At 55.0% G+C, this 15,038-nt stretch overlaps 1 protein-coding gene across 1 annotated transcript in view; it reads left to right on the top strand.

The window, feature by feature from the left end:
- Positions 1 to 15,038, top strand: part of MROH2A (maestro heat like repeat family member 2A) — a 35,618-nt gene that overhangs the window by 15,791 nt on the left and 4,789 nt on the right. The window contains exons 19-34 of the mRNA XM_016204612.2: positions 1,457 to 1,576; positions 1,992 to 2,114; positions 3,193 to 3,345; positions 4,477 to 4,599; positions 5,520 to 5,599; positions 6,402 to 6,510; positions 7,248 to 7,343; positions 9,012 to 9,116; positions 10,393 to 10,516; positions 11,095 to 11,213; positions 12,022 to 12,174; positions 12,592 to 12,746; positions 13,518 to 13,677; positions 13,758 to 13,951; positions 14,300 to 14,437; positions 14,888 to 15,002. Coding sequence (XP_016060098.2) covers positions 1,457 to 1,576; positions 1,992 to 2,114; positions 3,193 to 3,345; positions 4,477 to 4,599; positions 5,520 to 5,599; positions 6,402 to 6,510; positions 7,248 to 7,343; positions 9,012 to 9,116; positions 10,393 to 10,516; positions 11,095 to 11,213; positions 12,022 to 12,174; positions 12,592 to 12,746; positions 13,518 to 13,677; positions 13,758 to 13,951; positions 14,300 to 14,437; positions 14,888 to 15,002 — 2,067 coding nt within the window. The remainder of the gene's footprint in view (positions 1 to 1,456; positions 1,577 to 1,991; positions 2,115 to 3,192; positions 3,346 to 4,476; positions 4,600 to 5,519; positions 5,600 to 6,401; positions 6,511 to 7,247; positions 7,344 to 9,011; positions 9,117 to 10,392; positions 10,517 to 11,094; positions 11,214 to 12,021; positions 12,175 to 12,591; positions 12,747 to 13,517; positions 13,678 to 13,757; positions 13,952 to 14,299; positions 14,438 to 14,887; positions 15,003 to 15,038) is intronic.

Raw genomic sequence — 15,038 nt, 5'->3', positions numbered from 1 at the left:
ACACAATTAGGTAACTTCATCAGGACCCCCTGCCCCCTGAGCTCTCCATTGCTAGAGTGGCATCCTCTAGGTGGGGGCAAGGTGGCTACCAGTAGCCTCCAGACTTATAACCCCAGTAGACAGAGCCAGTCTTGTTCCAAAATCAACATGCAGAAACCACTATCTTCCTATATACAAATAAAACAAAAATACAATATAATGGGAACAGATCCTAGTCAAAGGACCAGTGCAAAGTAAAACATATAATCAGTATATATTTCATCATAAAATAGTAAATATGTCAACAACACAAAACTGCAAGAGAGGCAGGGGAGCTAAAAGAGGCCTTAAACCAACAGACACAGCCCCTGGTTCGTAGACAGGGCCTTGTCGTCATGAAGGTGTTCATTGTCTCAAATTAACCTGCAATGTAATTTACTCCCAGTCAAAGTCCCAAAAGTTTTCATGGAAATTTGACAATTTTATGAAATTTGACAAGATTATTTCTATGTTCATCTGAATGAAAAAATGTAAGAGAATAGCTACGAATATATTGAAAATGAAGCAGGTTAAGGAGGGATTTGCTGTCCCAGAACAGTCCAAGATTGAGGTGTGCTAAATAAAGTGGAACCGGGGAACAACCAGAATACATGGATGGATATTTTTATAATCTTAACGGGGACTAGCCCTTCGTATGCATGAAAAGAAACCAGGAAAGACAAAGGCAAAGAAAGCCACTGTCTTCCATGAGAATGGAAATGTTCTGTGTGAAAACAAAATCCCCATAAACAAAATCAAAAGGGAAACAAAACGTTAGGGAAATAGACGACCGAGAGCAATCTGCCGGCTGTGTCTTCTGAGCGTGAGACATGAGCTTCAGGCAAGGCTGGATTTCAAACCCTGCTTCTACCACTTTCTACCTGCTTTCTCATCAATAAATACAATAACTGTAGTTACCTTCTAGAGTGGTGGGGATTCAGTGAGATAATATATGTTTGTTGTTGTTATTGCAAATATACACACCAAATTCTTACAAATAAAAACAAGAGTGTAACTAAACAGAAAATGGGGAAAGAATACTATAGACGGGAATTCAAGGAATGGGTCATGAGACAATGCAAAGGTGATCAGCATGACCAATAAAGAGACAAATGAAAACGCGAATGTCCCGCCTCTCACTGATGGCGTCCTCTGTGCGAGGGAGCGTGGGGGATGCGTCCTTTGGGGTTGGCTGGTGGGAGTGTAAACTGGCTCAGTTGGTACAGGAGAAACATTTGGCCCCGCTATTTATAATGTGCTTGCCTTGTGCACACAGTCCAACCGCCCCTGAAGATTTCTTTTAAAGATTGTGCAAAATGCATAGATATTTGCACATTAAAAATATATTTAGAGGCCTGCATAGCAAACTCCCCACACAGGGAACCCTGGAAGGCAGAGTAGGGAGGCCTGAAGCTCCCTTTGTCCCCTGCCACTCTAGAGCTTTCTGTACCGGGCCTTGGGCTTCACCTTGGCCACAGGCCTGGAGGCCGACAAGGTGGAGGTGCTGCTGCTGGAGCTGCTGTACAAGACCGACTACAGCAAGGACTTCGACCGAGAGGTGAGAGCGCCCTGCAGCTCCTTCCTTTCCACTAGAGCTCTCCGGACCCTCAGGGGATATGGCATGTGTATACCTGTGTGTACACAAGTGCATGCATGTGTGTACTTGTGTGTGCATGCATGTGCATGTGTGCACCTGTGCAGATATGCATGGGTGCATTCATAGCTGTGCATGTGTATACCTGTCTGTGTGTATGCATGTGCATATGTGTACCTGTGCATGTGTGTGAATATATGTACCTGTTTGTGCGTGTGCGTGCATGTGTGCATGTGTGCACGTGTGCATGAGTGTGTGCGTATGTATGCATATGTATATTCATGCATGTGTGTGCATGCTTATGTGTATGTGTGTGAGGGGGGCTCCGCCTCTGCCCCCGGTCCACACCCTCACGCAAGCTGCCTGGGTCTCCCCATAGGGCGTGATTCTGTGCTTTGGCCTGTGTGCCCAGGGCCAGGTGAAGACAGTGCTGAACGTGCTCCAGGACTTTGAGGAGAGGATTCAGGAGTCGGAGGAGTCCTGGCAGATTGGCGCTTGGCGGGTAAGCCTCCCGCACTCCACAACCAGGTGTCGGGGGGCCTCTCTGAACATCAGCTCTCAGCACCCAACCAAGGTTCTTACCTGGTGGCAATAGAAAACCCCTCCATGTCTCCTGTCCCCAAAATGACTGAGCTTCGGAGGCCGCCTCCAGCAGAGCTTTTGCTGTTGGATAATCTAAAGAACACAGGCTGGGCCTTCACAAACCCAGATATTGCACAGGAGCCTTAGCCCTTTGCTATGCATGATGGAAGTACCTGCCCAGGCTGGCATTGCAGGGCCCCAGGCCTCACCCAGACCCACCTCTGCCTCGGTGAACCAATGCGGCTGGGCTCGAGGGGGTACAATTCCCACTGTCGTAGATGAGAGCAGTGAAGCCCCTCCGAGAGCGTGCAGTTGGCCCGTGGTGAAGCCAGGAGCTGGACCCAAGCAGCCCATGGCCAGCCTCTGGTCCACCTTCCTGCTTCAGGACATGGTGCCACAGGCAGCTGAGTCCCCAGTGGGCAACCATCTGGAGTCACTGATGCCTCAGGCTTTGGCCTTGCCCACGCCCGTTGCCCTGGGGGTCTGGCTATTTGGATGGAGAGTCTCTGCCTTCTCCACAGCGCAGGACCTGAGACCTGCAGCCAGGACCTGACTCCCTCAGGGGGCGTGGTGGTCTCTGACACCTCCTCCCGGGAGAGCAGGGCTGAGGCTGTGTGTTCTCGCTGGATCCCCGGCATCATGAGAGCCCCTGCCCAGAGCAAATGCCTGGAGGTGGAGGTAGGGAGGCGATCACTGCCAGCCTCTGCTTAGGAGTGTCCACACAGCCAACAGCTAACGGGCAGTCTGGCCCTGCTCGCACTTACTCACCGCGCTACACCCGGGGCCCAGCATGTTGTAAGTGCTCGATAAAACAGTATTGAATGAGTGAATAAATAAATAAGTGTCTTCGGCACCTTCAGCTGACTCAATGGCTCTTTTGGTCTTGTGACCAGAGACAGTCCACGAGCAGCTGGGGCAGGCCCTGTTTCCTCCCATCCGGGCAAGTTGAGCACATGTCCCCCACCCAGAGGTTCCTCCCCTTCTCATTGGCCTTGCAGAAGGACCACCCCTGGAGGCGGGAGACCGTGAAGAGCGCCCTCATGGTGATGTACAGCTGCGTGGCCTTGCACTGCCACTGGCAGATGCTCCTCACACACGTGGACACCCCCATCACCGCCAAGATCATTCACCACTACACCAGCAGCTCCCAGGTAACCCGGGAAGCCACAGACCCACAGTCAGGGCCTGGGAGACACCCTCCCTGAGCCGGGCTGGCAGAGAGGCACCCTGCCTCCCTCTCTACCCAGAGAAGCCAGGAGCTGGGCCCAGGCAGCCCATGGCCCACATGGAGACATCCAGGGGTCCTGCCTGACTCCCAGCATTTGGGAGGCCCCTGGCTCCAACCTGTGCTATTCTCTGCTGCAGGAGGAAGGGGGTAGCCCCTTCCCCGAGTGCTGGGAGGCTGGGCATGGGTCTCCAAAAGTCACAAGATGAGACCCCCCTTTCCAGTCTCTCTCCCTCCCTCTACCTTTGCCTCTGCCCCACCCCCACCCCAGACACCTGACCCTCTGCCTTTCACAAGGGACAAGACGTGGGGTCACCGTCAGAAATGCAAAGGGACTAGCTACTTCCTCGGAATAGCAAAGAGAAAACACAGAGAATAAAGTAAACACTGTTTTATTATTATTATTTTAAATTGTGGTAGAATACACGTAACCTAAATACACACAACCTAACGTTTGCCATCAAGACCCTTGTAAGCGGCGTTACGTGCACTCACACAGTTGTGCAATCATCACTGCCATCCATCTCCAGAACCCTGCCTCCCGCAAAACTGAAGGTCTGCACCCATCGAATGACTGCCCCTCCCCTCCCTTCCCCTCCCCAGCCCCCAGCCCCCAGCCCCCATGGCTCCACTTCTTGTCCCTGAATCCGACTGCTCCAGCTCCCTCAGACAGGTGGAACCACACAGTATGTGTCCTTTTGTGTCTGGCTCATTTCACTCAGCATAATGCCCTCAAGATTCATCCACGCTATAAAAGCAAGTAGGATTTTATCTGCCTCTCAGAGACACACAGGTCTTGGTGCCCCTGGTCAGCGAGGGTGCCCACTGACCCACACCCCTGCCCTGGCGCAGGTGTAGGAGGCCTGGCCCACGGCCCCACCAGGTGGCAGGTGCTCTGTCGGTGGCTGAAGGACACAATGCCGCCGGCATCTCTCTGAGGGTGGAGGAAGGCACATCCTTAGGTGGCTGCAGGGCCTGGGCTCAAAGGCCATGGCTCAGGGTCCTGGGGCTCACTCACAACACGCTTCCTCTGTCCCTTCGTCTGGTCTGGGCACAGGACATCTGCCTCAAAATGGCCTTCCTGAAGAGTGTGGTGCAGGTCACCGGTGCCATCGAAAACCTCAAGGGCCTGGAGAACTTTCAATTTTCCCAAAAGACAACTCTTACTGCCATTGTAGTGGTGAGCGGGGTCCTGGGCCCTGGGCCGCCTGCGGGTCTAGCTGAGAGTTCCTGAGGGCGTCGGAGGGACCAGGGGCCACGGGGTCTCTGAAGTCCCTTTCTGTCTGTTTTGCTGCGATCCAACTGTAGGAGTTCTGAGATGGTCCTTGTGTCTGATAAAGGGTTTTGTGGCCAGGAAACAGCCGGGCTCTGTGTGCCCCCGAGGTGGTGGGTTCAGGGTGGGACACGGAGGTCCCCTGGCTCGGCCCCACTGCAGCCCCCGCATCCTCTCTGTGGGAGGGACCTAGGGGGTAGGTGTCAGCTGCAGGCAGGGCTTAAAGCTATTTTTGCACAGAACTCTGGTATGATCTAGAAAATGTCAACTGCCCAAAGGCAAGAAGCAGTGACGGGTGCTGACTGCGTTTGTGGGACAGCCACTGTCCCTGGGCAGACCTCCCCATGCCCGGCAATGCTTTGACCCTGGGCACCCACCGCTCCGGCTGTGTTGGGAGCAGTTAGGGAGGGAAGTGAGATGCGGGTGGGACAGGAGGCTCCGAGAAGGAAGCGAACATGCATTTGGCTCCTGTCTGGACTAGAGCTCTGTGCGTCTAGTTTCACTCCTGTCATAGGACCACCAAGTCCTCCTTTTACATGTAGAGAGCTTGGGCTCGGTCAGGGGACATGGTTTGCCCAAGGATACACTCAAGTAAGGCAGACCTGAGTGGAAAGGACACACCCATCTGGAGCCCCAAGCCTTCCACCAGATTTTGCCTCTCCCCCAAAAATGGCAAAGGCCAAGCGATCCTAAAAATGTCAGGTCTTCCTGGCACTAACACTGGGGGCGCTGCCACCATCAGGGTCCCTGGGAGTTAAGGGCCCCGGTCCTACCTGGCCTGGGACTCTGGGTGGCTGGGAGGGTCACTGCCCCGCTGTGCCGGGCAGGCCGTGATCAAGGCAGAGCCGACCGACAACCTGGTGTCTCCTGTGCGCACCATGGCAATGGATGCCCTCTTGAACCTGAGGTGAGAAGGGGGGGCCCTGCCTGTAGCCCAGGCAGCTCCTCTGGGTAGATGCAAAATCCAAAACCATCCCTCAGTGCTCCTTGGGGGGGGGGCTCTTCCTTTATTCTCTCGGCCTTCACAGCAGGGGTCTTGGGTGGCAGCCCCCCCCTCCCCCAGGCAGTGGGCTGTCCTGGAAGTGGGGAGTCTGCCTCCCCCAGCTCTTTTCCATAATTCTCAAACAATATTCCAAGTTAGGCTCTTCTCCTTGGACAGGAGGTGATTGGCAGGTGGGTGAGTAGGAGATGTTTTGAGCAAGAAGCCACACGGTGACACTGACTAGCAGGCAGGGAGATGGCCTCCTTCCAACTGGGTTGGGCTCAGTCAAGGAATTTATTTATCAACACGGCATTAATACAGTTAGTACAAATAATATAAGTAATAGAATCTAACGGGAGGTCTCAGGGGAGGGTTTTAGCAGAAATTCATCAGTTTTCCAGGTGTGCTCTTTCAGGGTCATGGTCTCTACTGATTGCTGATTGGTCAGTGCCAGAGCAGGGGGTTGTTAGTCATTGTAGCTGGTCCTGGCATTGCCCACTGGGTTTTGCTGCTTTTCTGGGTCAGAAGCTGGAATACGACTGAGGCCTAGGGAGGTGACCTTCTGTATCTGCTCTCAATTGCTCTGCCTGTTTCTTCAGCTGTCTGTCTCAGTTTCCCTCTTCCACTTGTCCTGGCTTACTGGCCTGTCTCACCTCTACACCCTGGACTGGGCAATGGGTTTCAACTCTCCACTGACCACTCCTTCTGCCACTTTTTCTTTCCCTAGCAAAGTGAAGCCTTTCTACTCCGCAGAGGAAAACAGTGAGCTGATGGATATCAGCATACATTCTGTGATTTCTCTCCAACCCCCAGGAAAGGACAATGAGTCCATCAAGGTAGGTCCCTCGGAGCCACCTCATTTCTTGGGTCAGGACCTGGAAGTTTGCTTTAACATGAGTAGTGGCTAGAGCCCACCATCCTGAACCACCCATCTGTGGTCAGAGGCAGCAAAGTGCAGCAGGCTCTGTTAGTCAGTATAAGGTGACGCCAGCTGCTGTAACAGACAAAACGCTGACATCTCTGTGGTTTAACAAGATGAAAGCTTCGATCAAATTGGCAGTGGGGGTGGGGATAGAGCTGCTTCACACAGTTATTCAGGGGCATTTCCACCCTCAGTGCATGGTTCTGAAGGTCCCCATGGGGACGGATATCCGGCTTGGAGAGGAAGAGAAAGAGCACGGGGGATTCATGAGCCACTATGCCCGCCTTCCGTTGGCCAGAACTCAGTCACTTGACTCCACCTAGATGCAAGGGGTCCTGGGAAATGTAGTCTCAGACTGGACGGCTGTTTTCCAGGAACACTGTTGGAAAAGGAAGACAAATCTTTTGTGGCCAAGTAGCCACCTGTGCCTCCAGGGCCTGGCCCTAGCTAAGGAGCCAGAAGAACTGGGCTTTAGGAGTTCAGTTTCCTCCTTTGTGAAATGGGTTCCTCTTAAAAAGTTGTCTCGTGTGTCACACGAGAAGCCGGGTATGAAGAGTTCAGTTTGAGCAGAAGTAAAAGGGGTGGCTATCTGACCGTCTCGCACTGTGCGTCCCCCTCGTGGCCGCCCAGATCTGCCCTCTCTCAACACAGGCCCTGTACGCGAACGCCCTGTGCGCCCTGGAGCAGCTGATGGAGGGCCTCATGCAGAGGCAGCTGGACCCCAAGGGGCTGCAGGAGATGGTGCACGTGAGTTGCCTGGCAGAGGGCCGGGAGCCAGGGATGGCCACACCTCCCACAAAGCTGGCCTGAGGGCCAGACTCTCTGTGGGAAACAGGGGTACGAGTTAGACGTGGTTTTGGTAATTTTATTTAGATAAAATTTTCAAATTTGCTGAAAAGTTGCAAATGTAATAAAAAGAACTCTTGTATACCTTTCACCCAGGTTCACAATTCTTAATATTTTGCCACAGTTTTTTCTCTACACACACCTTTTAAATCATAGACAGTTAGTTGCAGACATTAAAAACAAGAATAGTCAAGAATAGTCTCCTTTATTTTTATTTATTTATTTTTTAACCCTCACCTGAAGACATGGAGTTGTTTTTTTAAACATTGACTTTAGAGAGAGGAAGGGAGAAAGAGAGAAAGAGGGAGAAACATTTATTGGTTTCCCCCATCCACGCGCTGACAGGAGATCCAACCCGCAACCTAGGTATGTGCCGTGACTGGGAATGGAGCCCTCAGCCTTTCGATGTGTAGTGTGATGCTCCAACCAACCGAGTCGCCCAGCCAGGGGAAGAACAGTCTCTTATATAACAATACATGATCAAAACAAGGAAATTTAGCATTGATATAATGCTAAATTCTAATCTAAGGTCTATAGTCTGGCTTCACTAATTATTCCAATAATGCTCTTTATAGCAGCTATTTCCTCCCGATCCAGGACCCAACCTGGATCATGCACTGCATTTAATTGTCCCGTCTCTTTAGTCTCCTTCAGTCTGGAACAATTCCTCAGTCTTTGGCTTTTGTAATCTTGGCATTTTTGAAAGGTACTAGTAGCTTTTTTTTTTTTTAAATTACGTTATTTGCTTTCTTATTGTTGAGTTTTCAGAGTTTTTATGTTTTCTAGATACAAATCCTTTATTAGTTCTGTAATTTGCAAATGTTTTCTCTCAGCCTGTGACTCGTCTTTCCATGAATTTCACAGTGTCTTTTGAAGAGCAGAAGTTCTTAATTTTGATGATGTCTAATTTATCATTTTATTTCTCTTATGGATCATGGTTTTGGCGCCATATCTAAGAAATCTTTGTCTAACCCAAGATCACACAGATTTTTTTTTCTAAAACGGTATATTTTCAGATTTTACAATTAAGTCTACGATATATTTTGAGTTAACTTTTGTATACGGTATGAAGTATGGATCAAAGTTTATTTAATTTTAGTTTTCGGCCTCTTTCCTGATTTTCTGTCTTCTTGCTCTATCCGTTACTGAGAAAGAGGTACTGAAACCTCTGTCATTGTGATTTATTTATTTCTCCTTTCAGTTCTATCCATTTTTGCTTCTTGTGTTTTTAAGCTGTTAGTAGGTGCGTGAATGCTTAGGCCCCGGGATGCAGGGCAGGCTGTGCTCCTGGCCCCTTCACTGGCGGGCAGACCCTTGGAGCAAGGCCCAAGACGCTAATTAGTCAACAGCCATCTCGGTGAAGATGCTGGGGGAGCTCTCTCTCTGTCCACAGCCTCACCTCCTTAGTAGTGGGGCCTGGGAAGAAAACCAAAAGTGTCTAGAACCATCCAGAAACATTGAAAGTCAGATTCTGAGTAGGAGAGATCGGGGAGGGGGCAATAGTTGGCCAGGAGAGGGCTTGCCCTGGGATTTTGACACCCTATTCTTTGTTCTGGGCCCCACCCGTAGCTCCTGGAGAAGTGGATCCTGTCGGAGAAAGAGTGGGAGCGGGAGAAGGCCGTGAACCTGCACCTGCATCTCATGCAGAGCTACGTCCAGAGCATCGGAGTCTGCGTGAGTGCGGGAGCCCCCAGCCCCACGCCTGGTTCCGCCCCCTGAAGAGTCCCTTGGGAAGAGGCTGCCTCTCTTGGGAATGAGAGGCAGTGAGACCCCTAGAGGGGCCAACCAGAGGTGGGGGTGAGGGAGAGGAGGGGCCGTGGCTTGTGGAGATCTCGGTTTTGTGGGGCCTGAGGCTCACACCATGGTGAGGACCCTCTTAACAAAAGGATACACGATTATGAAAACCAAATTCGTTAGAAAAGTGAATGTTTACTTAACATGAGAAAATAAGTTAGTGAACAATTACAAATTTTACAAAGCTTGACAAGTACCACACACATTTAGATTTGCTTCTATGTATCAGGTAGACCTGCTAGGACTCCCGATCTTTCAGATGGGCTCTGGTGCAGGCCAACGTCAGACGCTGTTTGTGACGGGCCTTGAGTACCCTGTTTGAAGGTTTCTGCACTCCATAGCTTGTGGTGCCCTCTGCTGGGGCTGGGTGCGTTTGGAAGGCACCAAGATGCGCACCAAGGTCTGCTTTTCCAAGCCCTGGGTCCAGAAGCAAATCAGGCCTACCTCACACATTTAGAAAAGCAATGAAGTGTTTTCGTTGGTTAAGCTTCTGACACGGCTCGATGAGACCTCTCTTCCTACATTTGTTGGCTCTGTCCTGTTTGAAATTCTGGTCTTCAGGGATGGTTGGCATTGGCAGGAGGACAGTGGTGTCCTGGGGCTGGGATGTGGGGAGCAGCCTCGGGTCTCAGGGCTGGTATGTGGCTAGAACAAGGCAGGCAGGACCCCATGGGGACGCAGGCCCAGCAAAGTGAGATCGAGGCCAAGACTATGCTAAGTAATGTTTGATGCCCGATGCTGGGTTTTCTGATACAATTCTCATGCCATCGCCTGAAAGAGGAGGTGCCATCATTATCAGATGAGGAACACGGGGACTGGAGGCTAGGGACCCTGCCCAGGTCACACAGCTAGTAACTGGGGAAGCCCAAAGTTGAACTCAGGGCTCAGTTATAGAAACAAGATGGGCACATAGAACCTGGGCCTGAGGTGGGCCAGGCTCCTCAGATCCTAGGTATTTGGCTTCCAGGGACCCCACTGTGGGGCTCAGGAGGCAAAGACTTGGGCAGCGGACGGATGATGGCATCCTCCCCCTTCCTGGACCGGGCGGTGTTTTCATAGCAGGGTTCGCCCTCTCCGGCTGCCCGCTACCCTGCCCCTGGGCAGCACCAGGTGAGCGTGAGGGGACAGAGTGAGCCTTGCGGTCTCCTGTCCCCAGATCCCCCTGAAACTGGGGCAGTTTGGCATGCTGGTTGGACTCATTGCCCCACGCACCTGTGACTCCCACGAAAGAACTCGCATGGCCTCCACGGATGTCCTGTCCAGCCTGCTGGATCTGCACGGTACACTGAAGGCGGGACACCGTGACCAGCCTCTCCAGGCCGGGAGGGAGGGCCGACACCAGGGCTGTGAGCTGTGGGGCTGTCTGGGGGGCATCTCGGCTTCTCTGTATAGATAAACAAGGGTGACCAGCAGAGATGGCAGAGGGGGCGCAGAGCTCACTGAGAGGCAATGGAAGCTTCTGGAAGGAGAGGCTCATTGGTTCAGCGTAACTCACTATGGACATGTGCTGGGCACTGAAGGGGCCCACTGGGACCAGGCCAGCTCATAGATGCCAGGGGACACAGCAAAACTGGCCAGAGCTGAGCTGAGTGTGGTGACCGTCCAAGGGGAAGAGCTTGCCGCTGGCGTGGTGGCTGGTGGGGAGTCCATCACAGCAGGCACCTCAGCTGTGCGCAGAGGTGGTATGGGGAGCAAAGAGAGCGAGGGCAAGAGGGGACGGGGTGTTCAGATACCCTAGTGTGGTCCAGCCTTGCAGAGCCAAGGTGCCCTGAGGGCCAGAACAGGAGGCCACCGTGACGCAGCCAGGGCCTGGGCCTTCTGTCTCCGCTGACCGTGTCTGAAACTGTACTCCCCACAGCAAGCCAGACGTGCTCTTCGTGGGGAGTGTCCAAAGAATCAGAGCTGGGGAGATGCAAGGAGGACCTCCAGAGCTCAGAGGTAGAGAAGATTTTCAGCGCGTCCTCCAGAATCGCCAAGGTGATGGGCCAGGATGCTCGTGTGGCTGCTGGGCTGCCTTCCCAGTGCCTGGGCCACCTCCGGGGGCAGGACCTCGGTCAGCCTGGCCACACAGTCCCCCTCTTCTGGGAGTCACAGCTTCCGTGGCCTTTGGCCCAACCCATCTGTAAATGGCCTACACTATGTAAAGTCCCCGTGGGGGTTCCTGGCACAGGGTAGGTGCTAACAGTCCCTGGCTATCTTTTCTCCATCCTTGGGATGTGCTACACTGAGGGTGGAGGGGGCCCCAGGAAGAACTGAGCATGAGGCCCAGCACACAGGCCTTGGCACACGGGCCGGCTGACGGCATACTGGTGATAAAAGTGCCCAGAGCCACCCAAACTCTTGAGGCTACAGAGGAGCGAGGTGTCACTTCTGCCTCAGGGGAGGGGGCTTGTGGAATGGCAGGACACACTGGAGGGCTTCGGGGCTCAGGGCACACCCTGGGGAAGGCTGCAGAGACAGGGCAGGGAGGGTTTGGGCGAAGCTTCCCGGGCAGGGTTCAGGCAGGGCAGGGGCAGGTGGCCGGAGTGGGAGGCTGGAGGTGCATCCTGGGGCTAGGAGGCTTGGAATAGGGAGTGATGTCCTGAGCGGGCCCATGACTGGGACAGAGAGGCTGGGCAGGGGGTGGGGAGGAGTCCATGGCACTGGTGATGAGAGAGGTTGGGGGCTGGGGCTGAGGCCGTGATGTCGAGCAGAAGAGGAGGGTGAGTCAGTGGTGACAGGTGGGGCAGGGTGTTGGGCCTGGGACTGGGCTGTGGAACCCAGGAACGGCCTGCTCTGGTCCCAGGTGGCTTGCATGCAGTTTAATTGCGACGAGGTGGTCTCGCTCATCCAGAAGCTCTGCGAGAACATCGGGGCCATGGACCTCCAGCACGACAAGGCCTCGGTCACCTGGATAGACGCCTTCCTCCAGATGCGGGTCAAGGAGCTGGAGGACAAGGTAGCGGAACTGGGGCTGGGGCTGGGGCTGGGGCTGGGGCTGCCCGGAGCTCCCGGGCTGCAGGCACCGGCGGGGGCCCAGCTGTACACGCTGACCACGCCTTCTCAAGCCCTGGCAGGACAGAGGGGGAGGAAGTAGAGTTCCAGAATGAGAAAGAAAGGCGTTGAAGGTAGCCGGGGTCAGTAAGCAGACGGTGGACTAGGGCCCGTGGCTCTCTCTGTCAGAGAGCACTGCCCACTGCACCCAAAACCTAATAAAGTCTGGGAAAAGACCAAAGGGTTCACCAGAGGGGTGCTGAGGTTCAACCCACCCATCCTCCAGCTGGGCGAGAGTCCCTGCAGGAGGGCTGTGCAATAGGGCGAGGGCAAGAGGTCCCTGAGGGCCAGGCGGCCCTGGTGATGCCCAGCCCCTCCCCAGGTGGCTGAGATCCTGGGCGCCATCCTGGTCCACCTGCCCGTGGTGGACCACCCGGAGGTGCAGCGCCACCTCATCGAGGGCATCCTCCTGCTGGCCCACTACCACCAGGAGACGGTCCTCACGTCGCTCCTGAGGCAGCCCTTGCCCATGCAGAGGTGGGTGGTGGGTGCACAGCAGCAGTGCACAGCCCCCGACTCACCTCTGCTGACATGTCCCAGAGGACTGGGACCTTGAGTGGTGCCCTGCCTGACCCTCTCCCTGTATCTCTTGTGGGAGGTGCAGCCTTTGGGGAAAGCTGTACCCAGTTTTGTGAATTCTAGCAGGCAGTTCACGCGTCTCCTTGTGGACCTTGTTGGACTTGTCTCTCTGGCCCTTTGGTACCCACCAGGACCTCACCTCCCTGCACCTGTGTAACCTGTCCAGGGGCCCCTTCCCTTCTCAGCTGGCCCACGGGCTTGGACTTGGGGATCAGGAAAGGTGCTCCAAATTGTAGTCTGGCAGGTTCCCTGACCCCCGCAGGCCTCCCTCCCTCCCTCTCCTGTGGAATATGGAGATGGGACATCTTCCTCAGAGATGTGCTGGTGGGAAGAAGGGGGAGGCCACCGGTCAACTGCCTGGGACCAGCTTGAACAAGCCGGGCCCTTGGAGGCTATTTCTGGAGTGTCCATAGGCCATCAAACAGTAGACCTGGTGGGGACTTCCGAGGTCACCTAGTGGTGGAGCCGTGGCTTTCCCTGGGGTATCATGAGCGGGACACAGAAAGGCAGCTGAACGTGGAATCAGGGGCCTGGGCTCATGCCAGCTCCCTGAGATTCAGCCTCCAGCGTGCATCCACTCCTCAGGGGGCTGCTGTGGTCCAAAGAGGCTCTTACCTGCCAGGGCATATGGCAGGCGACCCACAGCCCTTGTCCCCTGTCTTTGGCTAGCCACCTGATGGAGGTGTGGCTGGCTGTGGCGGAGAATGTGGCTTTTGCCCGATCGATGCTCCACGGGCTGATGGGCCGGTTGCAGGCCCGGTTCACCCCCCGGGCCAACGCCACCTCCAAGGCCGACATCTGGCGCCTGGCTGCAGTGGACCCTCTGATGGTGAGTGGCAGGGGCAGGCCATGGGGCTCCTCGGGGGCTCTGAGTAGGAGCCCCAGTGCCTCCCGCCCTTCTCTCCGCAGACCCTCTGCACCATCCACCTCCTCATCGAGAAGATGGACAAGGCCGACAATCTCCCGGACCTCCTCCCGGATCTCGTCTACACCCTCCTGATGCAGCTGGGCAGCAGCCAGGGGCCTGAGGCTGCGTCACCCGTCCTGAAGACGTGGAGACTCATCCACTCGGGGACCCTGCCCGAGGAGATCAACCTGCAGAGGTGCTCCCGAGGGCAGGCGGCTTGGGGTACAAGGCAGAGGGGCTGGGCCGGACTGTGGCCTCAGGCTGCCCCTTAGAAGTCACCTCCACCGAGAGGCCCTCATTGCCCCCTCCTAGTGGGGAGGAGAAGTTTCTGGAACCTGGTCTTACAACAATCCCTCACTTGTGTCCAGCACATTGCGGTTTTCAGAGTTTGCAGGCTCAGTCTTAGCCCCTAGCACTAGGCCCGGCAGGCGCTGGGACCCTGATTCACAGACTTGGGTGCAGTGCTTGTCCCTCTGAGGCATGGTGGGTGCTACCGGGGCGGGGGGGTGCTGCTGCGCAATGACATGGTCCCACCTTCTTCCAGGGTCACAATCAGATCCATGCAGCTTTTGTTCAAGAGGCTGGACAATGAGCGGCTGGTGGGAGCGCTGCAAGAGCAGGGCGTGTGGTCCCTCCTGGAGAGCAGCTCCACCTTCCTGCGCGGAGCGGGCCTGCTGGCCAGGTGGGGGCCCGGCCCCAGGGCTGCAGGCGTGAGACTTGCACAGTGATGGCGAGATGCCTCGCTTCTGGGGGGTTGCCAGGCCGACCCGTGCCCCACACTTCGGGATGGCAGTAGCAAGCAGGCTGAAGGGAATTTTTCCTTCCAACTCTTTATGCCCCAGGGCAGGAAATGTGAGGTCAGAAGCCAGCGGGGCTTGGCCAAGCCACACAGGGCTTCTGAGCAGGGCCAGGATGGCGGAGACCCAGGTCCCACTCACTCACGTACAGCCCTCATTCAAGTCCCTTTTATAAAATAAGTGAGGGAAAGTAAGTACTTCAGGGACACACCCGAGTGAGGAGGGAGAGGCCCAGAGATGTTAGATCTGCCCGAGGGAGCCCAGCTCCAGAGCAGCTGTGCCCGGCAGGAGCTGAGGCGCCCTCCCTGCCCCACGGGCTGTGGTCCCCTCCGTAGGCTGTGCATCCAGAACATGGAGGGCTACAGGCAGAGGCTGTCGGAGCTGGTGCTCAGGGGCATGGCCTCGGAGGTCCTCAGCTGCCGCCTCAGCAGCACGGCGGTCTGTGTGGAAGTGAGGCACAGGGGTGGGGGGGTTGGGCTGGGGGGG

This window comes from Miniopterus natalensis, chromosome 8 (genome assembly GCF_054644295.1).
Source record: "Miniopterus natalensis isolate mMinNat1 chromosome 8, mMinNat1.hap1, whole genome shotgun sequence".
Taxonomy (NCBI): Eukaryota; Metazoa; Chordata; class Mammalia; order Chiroptera; family Miniopteridae; genus Miniopterus; species Miniopterus natalensis.
Note: the sequence above shows the minus strand (reverse complement) of the source record. Positions and strands in the feature narration are given on the sequence as shown.